Source organism: Carettochelys insculpta, chromosome 2 (assembly GCF_033958435.1).
Source record: "Carettochelys insculpta isolate YL-2023 chromosome 2, ASM3395843v1, whole genome shotgun sequence".
NCBI classification, from domain to species: Eukaryota; Metazoa; Chordata; order Testudines; family Carettochelyidae; genus Carettochelys; species Carettochelys insculpta.
Window position 1 is genome coordinate 195,951,748 of NC_134138.1, and position 14,899 is coordinate 195,966,646.

At 41.9% G+C, this 14,899-nt stretch overlaps 1 protein-coding gene across 3 annotated transcripts in view; it reads right to left on the minus strand.

Annotated features, from left to right (window-relative positions):
• The window catches only part of ZDHHC3 (zDHHC palmitoyltransferase 3), a 45,343-nt gene extending 30,444 nt beyond the window's left edge, over positions 1-14,899 (minus strand). For 2 of the 3 annotated variants that reach the window (XM_074988243.1, XM_074988244.1), the window contains exons 1-3: positions 14,608-14,899; positions 4,429-4,867; positions 1,056-1,180 (exon numbers count right to left, since the gene is read on the minus strand). In XM_074988243.1, coding sequence (XP_074844344.1) covers positions 1,056-1,180; positions 4,429-4,734 — 431 coding nt within the window. In that variant the 5' untranslated portion in view covers positions 4,735-4,867; positions 14,608-14,899. The remainder of the gene's footprint in view (positions 1-1,055; positions 1,181-4,428; positions 4,868-14,607) is intronic. The other variant, XM_074988245.1, reaches the window with a different exon arrangement.

Here is a 14,899-nt window from a genome sequence, read left to right on the forward strand (position 1 = left end):
ATCATCTGTCCCATCTCCTGGCCACCAGAGCTAGGGACACTCAGAGCACAGGGTTACATCCACGGCCACATGGGCTAATAGACATTAATGGCTGTATCCTCCATGAGCTTACTTAACTATCTTGGGCTGTGTAAGGGAAGGAGGGAAGAGTAACAGCTCCTGATGCTCACCTCACAGCAGAGCTCAGGTGGGGAAAGTGACTTGGAGGCAGAGCCCTGGCGTGGCTCCTAGCAGCTTCCTAAGGGGGCATGGAGGAACTCTGGGGGAGAAGGGACTACTAATACCTGTGCAGCATCACTCACATCCCCTGTAGCATGTGCCTCTGCTAGCAGGAAACAGGGAGAAATCTGGGCACCCCCAACGCATCACTTCTGCACGTTTCTTGTGCTACCCTGCCAGCCAGCAGCATAAACCTCTGCATTGCTTCCCAGTGCTCCTTTCAGCCCTACACTCTGGGCTATTCTCCAGGTAGCCCCCCCTCTAAGGCTGACCCTAGCTAGGTGTTAAATGGTGTTGTGTTCTGAGGTGAATTAGTAAGCTGTGATGTACTATTCCTTTTAGAGTAGCAGGCCTGGGAATTCTGTGAGTGTCTAATGAAATGGGGGTTGGACATTAACCAGGGATTCTCACAGGACTCAGGGACAGGTGTGTCCCTATTGCTAACCTATCAAAAAAAAAAAAAGAGAATGAGGCCTGTAGGAGAGTGCTTCTGTTGCCAGCAGAGTCAAGGAGCTGACCCACAGCAAGGCACAGACAAGACCCCTTCACATGAAGGGCAGGTGCAAGGTGCCTCACAATCAGGAAGCATCATAACGTCAAAAGGCACAATATCGAAGTTTTTTCTTCTTCATGGAACATGAATTTTCAGAGGAAAATATGTTCATGTACCCAGCTCACACTGGATTTCAATGTGAGTTAGGTGGGTAAATCCTTTAACCAACCCCCAACCCTGGAAATCCCATTCTACAACAGTCCACTGGTCCATCACATTCGTGCTCTCTTTTAACCTTGAAAAACAGCATCACAATGAAATCACAACACATAAATGACTATACCTGCAGTGATGCGCTCTGTCTGGTTTGATGCTACAGCATTTTGGACACTTATACACCACCTGTCCTGGCTTCAGCTGTAAACTCTCAATGAACTCTTTTGTGGCATTACCTTTGGGCACAGCACCCTGGAAATTAAAACAAAAAGATTTCTGTATCCACAATGTTCACCAATGACATCGAGAGACCAGTTCAAGCTCTTGGATGGAAAGAGAGATGCAGTTTCGCCTAATATCAACCACAGAATTTCACAATTTGAACAGGAGAGAGGCAAAAAACACACCATCACAACAGATGAATAAGAAGCACAGTGTAATCCTTAGCTATCTGTTTACCTGAGCTTGTCATCTGACCTTGTGTCACAACGAATGAGACATATACATAGGTTCTTTTAAAACTTATGCAGCTGAATTGTTTTGCTTAAATTTACTGTCAAATAAGCATTTTGTTTCGGTTCAATATCACTTAAAGTCCTGGGGGAAGAATACTACTAGTTAAAATTATTAAATAATAATAAAAATAATATATGGAGATAGACATCTCATGGAGCCGGAAGGGACCTCAGAGGTCATCAGGGCCAGTCTCCTGCCCTCTTGGTAGGACCACGCACCCTCCCTGACATTTTTTTTTTTAAATATCTATTTGCCCAGATCCCTAAATGTCCTCCTCAAGGACTGAACTCATAACCCTGGGTTTAGCAGGCTAATGATCAAACCACTGAGCTATCCCTCCCGCCAAGGATGCCATTTTTGGCATTTCCACATAAATATACATCTTTAATATTGCAGCATTAGTGTTGCAAGAACCTTAACTCTCAGAAGACAAGCTATTAAAAAATATCCATCCTTAACAGTAACAATTTCACTGCAAAAAAACGTTCATTATAAAAGTCTGAAACATGGAGGCACAGATATAAACAGGATCTTACATCACAATAACCCTGTGTTAGGAACATTACAACTGACTTCTGGTGGAAGAGTTTATACAGCAACAATGTTATACTACATTTTTGACACTAGACTTACTTTTCCCTGTAATGACAAGCTCTTTGCCCTAGCTCCCACATCCACTTCACAGGTTCCTCACCTCTGCCTCACTGCACTCATCAGCTATGTCTAGATTACAGGGATTTGTTGATAGACTTTTTTTTTTTTGTCGGACAGTATCTTCCAACAAAACTTCTGTCAACAGACCGTGGCCAAAATGCCTAGCCACTCTATCAGCAAAACGTACAGCAGACAGAGCTGCCCTGTCTAGACCACCTCTTCTTTTGACAGCTCCAGAGGCGTTATTCCTCATGGGGAGCAGGGTACAAAGATTGACAAAGTGCTGCCGTATATTGACTTACTGTCACCTTGGAAATCTACAACAAGAAGTCTTGTGGCACCTTATAGACTAACAGTTTGGAGCATTTGCTCCGAACTGTCTGTTAGTCTATAAAGGTGCCATAAGATTTCTTGTTCTCGAAGCTCCAGACTAACACGGCTACCTCTCTGATACCTGGTAATCTAGATGCTCTATCCTCTCATGTAGACATAGCCATCCTGTCCCTGTCATCATCTTCCTTCTATGATCTTTTTCTCTTATTTTTCTGTTTCGCTGATCCCCTCAGAATAAAACCCAACCAATGAATTCATAGAAAACCTCAACACCCTTTATGCCTTCAGTCAGCCATCATAAATAATAAAATGCAGAACTAACATGACTAACTCTTCTGCGTTATATCCCTTTCTCCTCCCTGTGTCTGCCTGGTCTATTTAGACTGGAAATTCTTTGGCTAGGACTGTCTCTTACTCTGTCTATATAGTGACAATGTGGCCCCACTGCCTGACAGTCGCTAGGGTCACTACAGTAGTTCTGATAATTAACAATAAAAAAGAAATACTTCAGAATGACTGTGTCTACACTTGCCCCCAACTTCAAACGGGGCTCGGTAATCAGGGCCACGGGAGATTAGTAATGAAGTGCTGCAGTGAATACACAGCACTTCATTCGGCTAATTTTCCCCAGCAGCAATTTCGAAGCAGCAAACTCAAGCGAGGAGTAAAGGGACTTAGAAGTAGCACAAGCACTACACGCATGCTAGCTCTTCAAAGTTTGATGCTTCAAAGTTGCCGCAGGGGAAATTAGCCTAATGAAGCGCTGTGTACTCACTGCAGCACTTCATTAATAATCTCCTGTGGCCCTGACTACCATGCCTCCTTTGAGGCTGGGGGCAGGTGTAGACACAGCCAATATGAATTCTTTATTCAGTGCTTCAGTGCTCTATTCCTGAGTCTGATGACAGAAAGCTTCAGCACCTCCATTGCCAGGAAGTTTTGCCAAGCAGCCGCCTCATGAAGTAAACAAGAGTCAATTTCGCAGTAAGCAGAAATTAAACTGTCCAGAACTGGGTCAGTTCCCTTCTGCTGCTGTTCCTGAATACAAGCTAAGCAATAAACACAGGCACTAGAGCTCTCAGAGTTGGGCAGGAGGGTTTCACCCAAAGTGTGTAGCTTGAGGGAGGGATCAAAGTGGCAGGATCCCATTTAACATTCCCAACAGCAGCCACTGGACTTTGAAGGCAGAAGAGACAAAACTTGGAAAAACAACAAGTTCCAGTTGATGGAAAGAAGAATAAGAACTTTTAAGTTTAACCTCTTAGCCAGTTAAGACAAAGCCATCAGTGAAGATTTAGGAATAGCACTCTTAAAAAAATAGCCTTCCCATCAGTTCAGAGAAGAAAGGGGAAAGTAGGGTAGGACTGTGTATCCGACCAGGTTAAGTCCCTAGATACTGCACTCCCCTTGTTGTGTTTCATATCTAAACTTAGAATGTTAAGCCTACAAGTTAGGAGGAGTTAGAAACATTTGTGAAGCCAGGGAGATATGGCCTAATATTAGTAGAGAGATTTAATGCTAAAAAACAAACTATTAGGTATACACCAATAAATTCAACAAAATAATTAATGTGAAAAAGAATCATAACTCTTTCACTCAAAGTAATTTTTCCCTTCTCTATTCTGCTGTAATGACAGACACTTGATGATGCAGACAATTAAAACAACTTTTTCTAGCTTTCCAGCTTGTCAGATCACGACAAACCACAAACATTAGATCCAGTAATGGTGAGGAAAAGGGTGGTAAGTCTGTCTCTCCCTCCGCCACCCAACACTTCTTCAAACAAATAGGGGGCTGTTCCTATCAAGCTCAGGAGAATCCAAGATTTGGCCCTTTACATTTGGTGAGCCAATGTGACATTACAGGATGATAAATTAGTACAGTACAACACCATACTCAAAATCACGATGACAGACAAGTTATTTAAATCAGATATTCACCAACAACCCAAGTTATCCTACACCTAGCAAGAAAGAAAAAAATAACAGTATACGTACCGGATCTGTTAGCATAGCTCGAAAATGTGAAGCCAGAGCCAGGAAAGCCAATGTGTTGAACAATATCCCATTGATCATACTATAAATATAGTCTCTTGATGGAACTAACATAACAAGGAGGACTACAAAGTCTGCATAGAAGACAAGCATCCAGGTAACAACAGCACAAGCAATACCACAGCCATCTCGAATAAACCACATTGTTCCCAAGGAACTATGGCTAGGAGGTGGAACGCACTTGTCTGGCTGTAGGTATTCGGGTTTCCTCTCAATATCTCTGAAGCGGTGTATTGGAGTAATCATCATAGGTTATAATGTCCATACTTGCATGTGAAAAAGAATCAAAAACAGTCTTCTGCTTTACAAATGAAACTCACAAAGCTCCTTCTACAAACTGGGATGAGAAGCATGTAGGAGATTCCAGACTGCAGAAAGGGAGCTGAAAACCAAAAAGGCAATAAATAAGGGAAAAAATTCAGAGATAAATTCTATGAAAACGTTGTGTTATTTATGTTGAACTTCTTACTCAGAAGGAGACCAAAGTGCTTTTCAAACTTTATCACAAGACTTACAAATTATACATAGGAATCCTTTAACTCACCACTGCAATGCAGGCACTGCTGGGGAGAAAAAACTCCATTTAACAAAACATAGCACAGCAGTTAGGTAGGAGCAGCTGCAGAAACAGCCAAACCAAGACTGCAGCACTGGGAGAAAGAGGTAAAATGGTCCCAGCCAGTGTGCTCCTGCCTTGGCGCCCCCACTGGTGTCAGACAGTGAGATCCCGCCAGACTCTGAAGAAATCAGTGCCCAGTAGTGCCTTTCATCCACACCTGGCTTTAGAGAAAAACTGCACGGAAAAAGCAGTCAAAGACACCAGCTGGAGCAGCAGCCAAATGTTTGGGTACTCAGAGAGCTTTGTATACTTCTGACTGGACTTTCTCTGCCCTGTGCCTCAGTCCTCTATCCCTGTCCTCCTCCTCTTACCCCTCTCCCACTCATCCCCTTGATGCCCTCCCTCCCCTTTTTCCTTTCATGTTATCCTCTCCTAATTAAACTCACCCCAAATTAAAACATTTCCCTAAAAGTGGTTAGCTATCAGCACATTGTTTACTGTGCTTCCATGTTAATGAACATTTCCTTTATGTGGGGCCTTTGTTGTCTATTTAGATTGTAAGTTCTTCAGGGCAGGGGATGTCTACTACAGTACCTGCACAACAGGGCTCAATTCTGTTGGTCTTTAGGCACTATCATAATAAATCTGATTAATAATAATAGTAATTAATAGCACAGAAAGTGAGGATCATATCCAACTGAAACTGCAGAGGAATTTAGTTTCTTAGACCCTTGTTACTTCAAATCGAATTCTGACCACTTCCCAATGTTAACAGCTTTAACAACACATACATAAAAACTCCATGAGATTATTAACTAGCAAGAGAGAAAAGCTCCCCAGTTTCACATCTCATCCGGAGGATCGTGTGCTTTGCCCTATAAGTCATGTGTAACAGAACACATGGTATTAACAAGCAAGTTACTACCAGACACAGAAACACAAAGACATCCTATGTCATAGGCAATTTTTACCCCCCAGACCATTTCAGGTTGAACCTCTCCAATCCAGAACTCTCATCTGGCAAATCTGTAATCCAGCATGATTTTAGTTAGCCGGAAAATCATCTATCATGTGTGTGGACAAGTTTCCTGTGGTCCCATAAAATTTGTTCACAACCACCAGTCCTGGCTCTCAGGGTTCTGTGCTGTTGTTTAGCTGTAATTTACCTGTAAACATCTTTTAAGAGCCCAGTAAGCAGTGGAAATGTTGGTAACCTGTTAGACATTATTGACCTCCCATGATGCAACAAATTCTATCATCCAGCACTGGTCAACTGAATGGATCACATTTTATCTTAAAGAAAATATATTCTAATACTGATAAAAGTAGCAAAAGAAGTGCTGAGGTACCTAGCAGAGTCTGAACTACAGCTTGTTTATGTGGCTTCCATTAGAAACACTTATTTCTAAAATGTTCACTCTTTTAAAAAGGATTTATATATTACAGTTTCCCAACAGAAGTTAATATCTTAATCTGGAAATATTTAAGATTTTAAAGTCAGAGATTTAAAAACAAAGAAAAATTTTATTAACTGGAGATTTTTTTTTTTAAAAATATGGAACCAAAAATTATTAAAAACCAAGAGAGGAATTTGTTTTAATGATTTAATATTTTCAAAAAGGTACTGCATGTGTACAGTAGTTGCTTTTCAAAGTCTAAAATGCTAGGTGCATTTTCAAATCCAGAAGATATGATGCTAAAAATACATATATACACAAACCATAAGTGCTGGTAAGGAGACATTATTATCCTTAAATATAAAAAAAAAAAAACTTTTCAGAAAAGATTTTAACAGCTCCTTTTACCCAGCATTTAATAGTCTTCTATGAGTGGTTCACTTTCTGTCTCTACATGTAAACATAAGGGTTATTTGTCTATTTAGTAGGTACTTAAAAATGTAATGGAAAAGTGCAGTTTTCAATCCTGATGCAGAAGAGAAGGACTGCGTTCACCAAAAGTCAAATAGCTGAGTTTCTAGAGACAGGATGTATGCTGTGCCTAGTTTTCAGTTTAATTGTTCCAACTTGTTCAGCATCTCAAATACTGGAGATGGGTGCTAAAGAAAAAGCAGTCAGAAGTATTTAGGACTTAAATCACGAAGCTTCTCTGATAGTATTTACTGTCTAGTTGAGAGATTAATGCACCTGCTGACTTGAAATCTCAATGCTGGACCCCAATATCAACCTGCATTACATGGGGTGCGCATTTTAATTGAAAGAGTCCTTATTGACTTTGTCTGTTCCTATGAATAGCTGTGAGTGCACTCCCTTAACCCCTAATCCTGCAAAATATGCCCAAACATAACTTTACTACCACACGTTAGTCCCACTGAGATCAGTGGGACTACTCATGACAGTAATGTTAAGCACACAAGTAAATTCTTCACAGTCAGGGCTTTAATTGCTAGTATTGGTTAACATTTACCACTGCCACTGTGTGAAATCTGTCAACACTCAACTTCCTGAAGTACTTTTAAACTTTCTGAAATTAGAGAATCATAATGTTCTCATCTAGACTTGGAGTTTATGATCCCCTAATCTGAATTCCTGCATAACACACCCAGAGTACCTCACAGAGATAATCTGACTTCTTGAAAGATTTGCAAATCTGTTGTAGTTAAAATATAAACATCTGAGTCGTAGATGTATTATTTCTTTTCACTTCAGTTTTTAATTAAAATATTTATGAGACACTGGTTATGGGTGTTTCAAAAAAGGTACACAAATTTAACTGACATTACTTAAAGAACTAGCAGATATGATACTGAAGAGACTCTTTCTATAACCATGGGGGATTAAAATATATTATTTACCTCACATCACCAGCAGCTCAAGAGTGTTCTAGACAGGCAGAATCTGGCTTCAAATAACAGTCTCAATAAACATTTCACACAAAGAGCAATAATATGTTTTTAATCTACTGGAAAATAACTATTTAGAAATCTGAATTTACCATTTTAACTGAAAGCTGCAGTGATTATACCCATGAAAATTAAATGAATCTTTTCAAATAAAGGTATCTACTGTAACAGAAATTGGTAAGAAGGTTTATTTGTGTACCTGTAATAGTGAAAAAGATGATCTTGCTGCACCAGTTTTATGCAACACAAACCTTCTCCCTATTTAAACTAAAGTGTGTCTTTATTTAAAATGTGCCTGACAAAAATTGCCCAAATGAATGTCTATCAGGGAACTGTGGGCTGATTATAGAGACAGAAACTTTAATGTTTTCTAGTTACTTCTGTTAACAACAAAGAGCTTTAGCTGATCAAACAGAGGGGAACTCATTATCTTGGTTTACACTGAGAATTTGTAGCACCAGTACCAGCAACATGGAAACAATGGTATAGACTGGACATAGGTATTTTTAACACTTTGATTTCAACTTGCTGGAAGCAAAAGGTCAGATGACACCTGGGAAAAACTGTTCTGGTTAAACTAGCATGCCCCTCATTGCAACTACTAGGGGAGCTGCACCTGTGGCAGGACAACCCTTTGAGGTTATTTTAAAGCCTAGTACAGAAACATTTTTTGTAGGCAGATGAACAATTAAATAACCATGTTAAGGAGCATTAATTTAGCTTAGTTATCTATAAAGGTTTAAACAATCATGCTTCACATGTCCAGGATTTTCTCATGAGTCACAATATTCTTCATAAAACAACAGCTCTTGCAGGCAACATAACTGGGTCATACCCATGGCTCACAAAATTGCATTCATGTTGTTACATTTACAGTTTATTTGGAGTGATAGCTAACAGCGTTATAAAAATCAACTCATCTTGGCCAATATATCAGAGACCACAGTTTTATTTACTTGATTTGAAGAGTCTGGGTTTGGGTGGAGGTTTAATTGGCGTTGTATATTCCTGAACGAAACGGATGAGCAAGGACATGAATATGTAAAGGGAGGGAAACTTTCCCCTAAGGAGTAGGGGGAAGTAGAAGCCAGCCAGCTTCAAAGGCAGGCCTGGTTTGTCTGCAACACTGAAAAATCAAGCTTGGAGCCTCCATTCTAACAGTATATAAATGGCAATGAGGAGGTAGGTTTGTTTAAGAGACACAAAGGCCAATTTTCCTTTCATTTACAATTCAACTCCATTAGTCAGTGGAGTTACATCAGTGCAAGTAAAAGGAGAATGAGGCCCATGGTTTCTCAAATACAGAGCTACAATATTTTCTGACCGTAGTAACAAAGGGATTTGTTTGCGGTACACTATTTCTCAGAGCAAATGGTAACTGCTTTTCTTTGGAATCTACATAATTTCTGAATGAATTTATCTTGCATTAGAAGTTATTTTACTGAAAGAATCAATTTATGGTATTTGGCTCTATTTAGAGCACTAACCACATCCCCATCAGTTCAAGGCACTTCTACCTTGCTTTGTTCAGGAAGAATCTAGCAAAGAAAGATGAAGTCACTGCTGAACTACCTGTCTACTGTAAAGACATAATGGATTGGGGTGAACCACATTGGGAGAATGGACATAAAAAGACTAAAGGTCTGATAGGTTTTTGATTAGGTATGCAAACAAATTTACATCTCTTTCAGGACATGCAATAACATTTAAAAAAACTAAACCCCACACACACATTTTAACTGTCACCAGGATAAGAGGGTCAGAAGTTCTCTTGTATGTCAAAATCTTGTTTCATTATATCTTTGAGTCCACATCACCTACTAACACTGCATAAAGGGAGAGGTATAATTCCAGAAAATATAAACACAAAGGAGTTGATGACCAAAACAGTGAACAGGAACATCATGCTTCCTGCTTCTAACAATAAAAGTTTATAAGATATTGGATAGGAGAAAGATCACTTGTCTTGTAGACCAGATTTGCTGTTTTGATATTGGCCCATGTCTCACAACATTCCAGACCATTCACCAGTGCAATTCACACTATCCCCCTGCCACATCCCACTCTGCCACGACCTCCAAAGGTGCAATCATTATGAAAAAGCCAGCTTGTGTGATCAATAGGATTTTCAGTCTCTGTTTTGGAAAATATAATGCTGTACATGGAGAAACACAGTAGGAAATGTTTAGTGTTGATCATAAGAGAAACAGGAACTCCATATATTTCAAATAATGTCCAAAATGAGTCTGTTAAGGGAGAAAGAGCATTGAATTTAATAACTAGATCAGAGGGAATTTTGTACAGTGGTTAGAGTTCTAACCTGGAACTTGGAAAACCTAGGTTCAATTCCCTAGTTTGCCACAAACTGTGTGGGTGACCTTGGAAATGTTACTTAGCATCTCCAGACCTCAATTCCTCATATGTAAAATGGAAATAAAGTTTACCTCACTGGGCTGCCCTGAGTAGGAATCTTTATGGTTAACTGGTAAGCCTCACCCTAAATGGATGAGACTTACTGGTTACATTTAACTGGTGGGGTACAGAGCAGCCCTCCACTTGCTGTGGCCGGGGGTGCTCCAGTTAACAGTGGGCTCGGGCCTTCAGCAGCAGGGGCACTCCAGGCCAATCACCACTCCATGCTGGAGTGCCCCCCCACCCCATTTAATCTGTTAAACTTAACATTAATTTTAATTAAACAGGATTTTACATCCCTAGTGGTGGGGACAATTACATGAAAGGCACATTATGCACATTTTCAAAACAATCTCTAAGGAGTTCTTAGAAATACCTCTCACTATTTCATTACCTCTACACATAGAATGAAGCTGCTACGGAAATTACTACTTCTTAGTAGTGGACCTGTTTCAGTATATCAGGTTAGACTGTGAGAATCTATTTTCATTTAGAAAGCCCAAAACATCTGATATCTTTGAGGCTGTTAGGTAAAGTCTACAGATTAAGCCCCAAATTAATTTTAAAACCCACCTCTAACCTATAGTTTCTTACTTTATGCCTTTTTCTGTTTGCTGAGACTAATTGGCAAGAATAATTCACTGCCTGTGATCATTTTAAGGTTTCTTTACATATCTGAATGGTTTAAAAATTTTGGTGCTATCCTCAGAACACTACAGTTTAAAGCCCAAATGCGAACACAGGACTTCAGAAGAGGTTTAATCAATATGGAGTACACCAAAGTAGTCACACATCGTGTTATATTGTTCTTTAGCAATATGAATATTGCAGTCAGGGATTCTTGCAAAAGCATCACATTGGTAGCTCTCTTGATTTATCACCCATTATAACATCCTGATCTTCCTCTCTTTTACTGTACTGCTGCCTTACCACTGTTTCTTCATTCTGTATTTGCCCACATTATTATCCTTTCTTTCTGTGCATTTCTTTATTTTACTGTTACAGAATCGCAGTGTACTGATTTCAGTCCATTTGTCTTATTTCTGAAGATTAACACTTTATTGAGAGAATGTTTACGTGCAAGTTGTCACATGCTGGTTAGAACAGCAGGCAAGCTAACAATGCATCCAAGGGTGGATGTTTGGGATGAGGTATTGGAAAGCCATGCACACTAAAGGCCCACGTTGTCCGGAATAAACATAGTGCCCTTCAGGTGGCTGGTAAGTAACCTACACTACATTTAAACCTCTCCTCCTCAGCTGTATCTCTAAGTCTATCGCACTCCACATATCAACATAATCATACAAGTCACAGGTGAAAATAGTGATAACTACCCCATAACATCCCATTCAACACTCCTCCATTCATTTAAGCAGAACATTTACAAAACTTCTGTGTCTCTGCTCTCTTCTTCAATACTGCAATATGTGAAGGATATTCTAGGGGCGTCAGCTATCCCAAAGGCTGTGGTACCAACTATTCCGACTAATTACCCAATAAAGCAATTCTCAAATTTTCCAGACCACTGTACCCCTTTCAGAAGTCTGATTTGTTTTGTGTAGCCCCAAGTTTCAACTCACTTAAGATCTATTTGTTTAAAAAAAAAAAAAAAAGCACAGACGGACAAATACAGTAAATTCTCAAAATGTGCAATTTCAAGTTGCACTTAACTCACATCAACGCGAGTTACGTGCAACTCCAAATCTCGCTCTCCCTGGCTCCAGCTCACCCTCCCTCCCCCAGCCCATCTCACGACCCACGCAGGGCTCCAGCTCACCCCCGTGCCCAGCTCTGGCTCACCACCCCTCACATGCGGCTCCAGCTCAACAACCGCCTCCCACCCCACCACCCAAGCCCAGTTCCAGCTCACCATCCTCGCACACCACTCCACTTGAACCCCCCACCCCAGTTCAAAGCCCCCATGGCCCAGTTCGCCACCCAAGCACTGTTCTGGTTCACCACCCCCACGCTTGGCTCTAGCTCAAGCTCCCCATCCCAGTTCAACACCCCACCCCCCGACCCACGTGGCTCCAGCTCAACTCCACCCCCCAACCTTCCCCCTGTAGCCCTAACCCACCCTAGGCTTAACCTCCTGCCCCCTCCCAAGGCTCTAGCCCACCACCAGGCTTAACCTTCCCCCAACTGCCCCCCCTCAACCCCAGGACTTACCTTTCCAAAGGAGCTCCAGCTGCTCCCCTGGCTGCAGAACAAGCATTCCGCCAGGGAAAAAGCCACCCCCCAACTTATGCAAAATTCGAGCTACACGAGAATGCATGGGAACACAACCCTCACGGAAATCGGGGCATCAGCACGTTATTACTGAAAAATTACTCATTTTTGCCACAGTTATAAAACAAATCAATTAGAATAAATATTCTACTTCCGTGTCAGTATATAGCTGTTACAACAGTACAAACAAGTCACTCTCTTTAAGATATTAGTCCATACTGACCTCACTGATGCTTTTATGTAGCTTGTTGTATAACTAGGCAAATAGATTAACTGAGTATCCCCTGCTGTTCTATGTTACATTTAAATGTAAATACAGAATGTATATTCCCATTAATTTTATAAACATTCTGTAAATATTAAAATGCAAGAAAGTTTATTAATAGTATGCCGTGACACGTGTATTTGTATATCTGATTTTGTAAACGTGTAGTTTTTTAGTAAGCTGAAGTGTGGGGTACGCATGACAAATCAAGCCTCCTGAAAGGGGTACAATGGTCTGGAAACATTGAGCCGTTGCCTGACAGCATCACAGGTTTAAGTTAGTTTATACATAACACTGGACATCATAACTTATAATATGCTGTTATAAGCCCCAATGTAATGTCAGTTCAGATGAGTGCACGTTTAGCTGCTCTGATACTTGGGTAGTGATCACACCAGCAAACTTCCTTATTTTAATCAATTCTAGGTTGCAGAGATGCAGTCAAGCTGTCGAAACTGCAGAATTTAAATCCCATGATATCTCAGAGCATGTATTTTGAATAGCACTGTTCACTAACACAAACTGTGTTGGGATGCTGAAGGCCTAAACAATGTTAAGTAAAAGAAACTTTCTTACAATGGTTAATTAAAAGCCTATTTTTTAAAAAAGGCATCAGCCAGGGCAGCTGAATGGGATTTACCTTTTAAATAGTACAGACTGATGCAGAGGCCATATGTCAAACATTCATACATTGTGATGTTCCCTTGGCAGAAACAGCTCTAGTAAATGGCATGTTGGGGCCTGATCCTATACTATTTGAACACACTCAACTAACATTCCCTTTATTTTTTTCATCCATGCACAGAATAAATTTTGTCACATGCACCAATGCATGAGTCAATGCACAGACTGTGCACCACCAGAAGAAACATATGCTGGCAGCTATGAGTGCTCTGCTAATCAGCTGAGCAGTATTTGAATCTCTCTTGGGCAGTCATCCAAATGCTCAGCTTACAGACAACACTGAACCCCACTCCCCAAATGTGTCTGGATTTCAGTAGACATTTGGGAACAACAAGATGTCTTGCGGCTCCTTATTGACTAACAGATATTTTGGAGCATAAGCATTTGTGGGCAAAGACCCACTTCATCAGATGCATGAGTGGTGGGGTAGTTTCACTCTTTAAATACACCTCTGAAACCACCCCACCACTCATTCATCTGATGAAGTAGCTCTTTGCCCACGAAAGCTTATGCTCCAAAACATGTTAGTCTATAAGGTGCCATAATACTTCTTGTTGTTCTTGAAGCTACAGACTAACACAGCTTACCTCTCTGATAACAGTAGACATCTAGGGATCCCAGGGAGCATAAAAATGGACTCCTGGCTGCCAGTAGGAGTTATTTATATATTCCAAAAAGAAATCCCTCCAGATAGAAAGGGACTTTCCATGGGCATTTGGGGGAGACCTTACTTGCTTTGCATGCTCCCTAGCCGCACGCTGCCCAAGATTTCCCTCTCCTCACTGCAGTCAGCATTGACTCACTCACTCAGCCCCCACCCGTTCCAGCTACATCTCCCCAGCCGAACATCGCACAGGAGCTCGGACACTGCCCGAAACCAGCCACGCCCGCCCTTGGGGACACCGGGCTTCACCTTGCAGGAGCTCGTTACTCACTCACCCATGCATCAGACAATGCCAAGCTCCCCGTGCAGCTCCCTGGCCACCGATCGCCGCCACCCCCCCATCCCCTTGCGCCTGTATGTGGCTCGGAGGGGGTGCGAATGCTACAGGGCCCTGACTAGGCGTGTGCAGCCGCTGCAGGTTCGCCCGTTGCCTGCGGGACTCGACCTACCCGCATGAGGCGCCGCAGCCGCCACCGTAGGTCTCCGCTGCCGCCGCTCCAGCCCGCCCGCGGCCGCCCCCACTCGGCGAGCGCGAGCTCACGACCTCGCAGCCGCCCGGGTCAACGTTCCGTCGTCCAACGCAACGTTCCATTCGCCTGGCGAGCCAGGCACGCCGCGCGCGCGACGCCCCAGCGCTGCGGCTCCTGTAGCCGGCCTCAGGGGCTCCCCGTCCTGCGGCCACCCCGCTTCCTAGGGGCAGGAGGAGAGACCAGGAAGTGAGCGGCCCAGGGCAGCGGCACG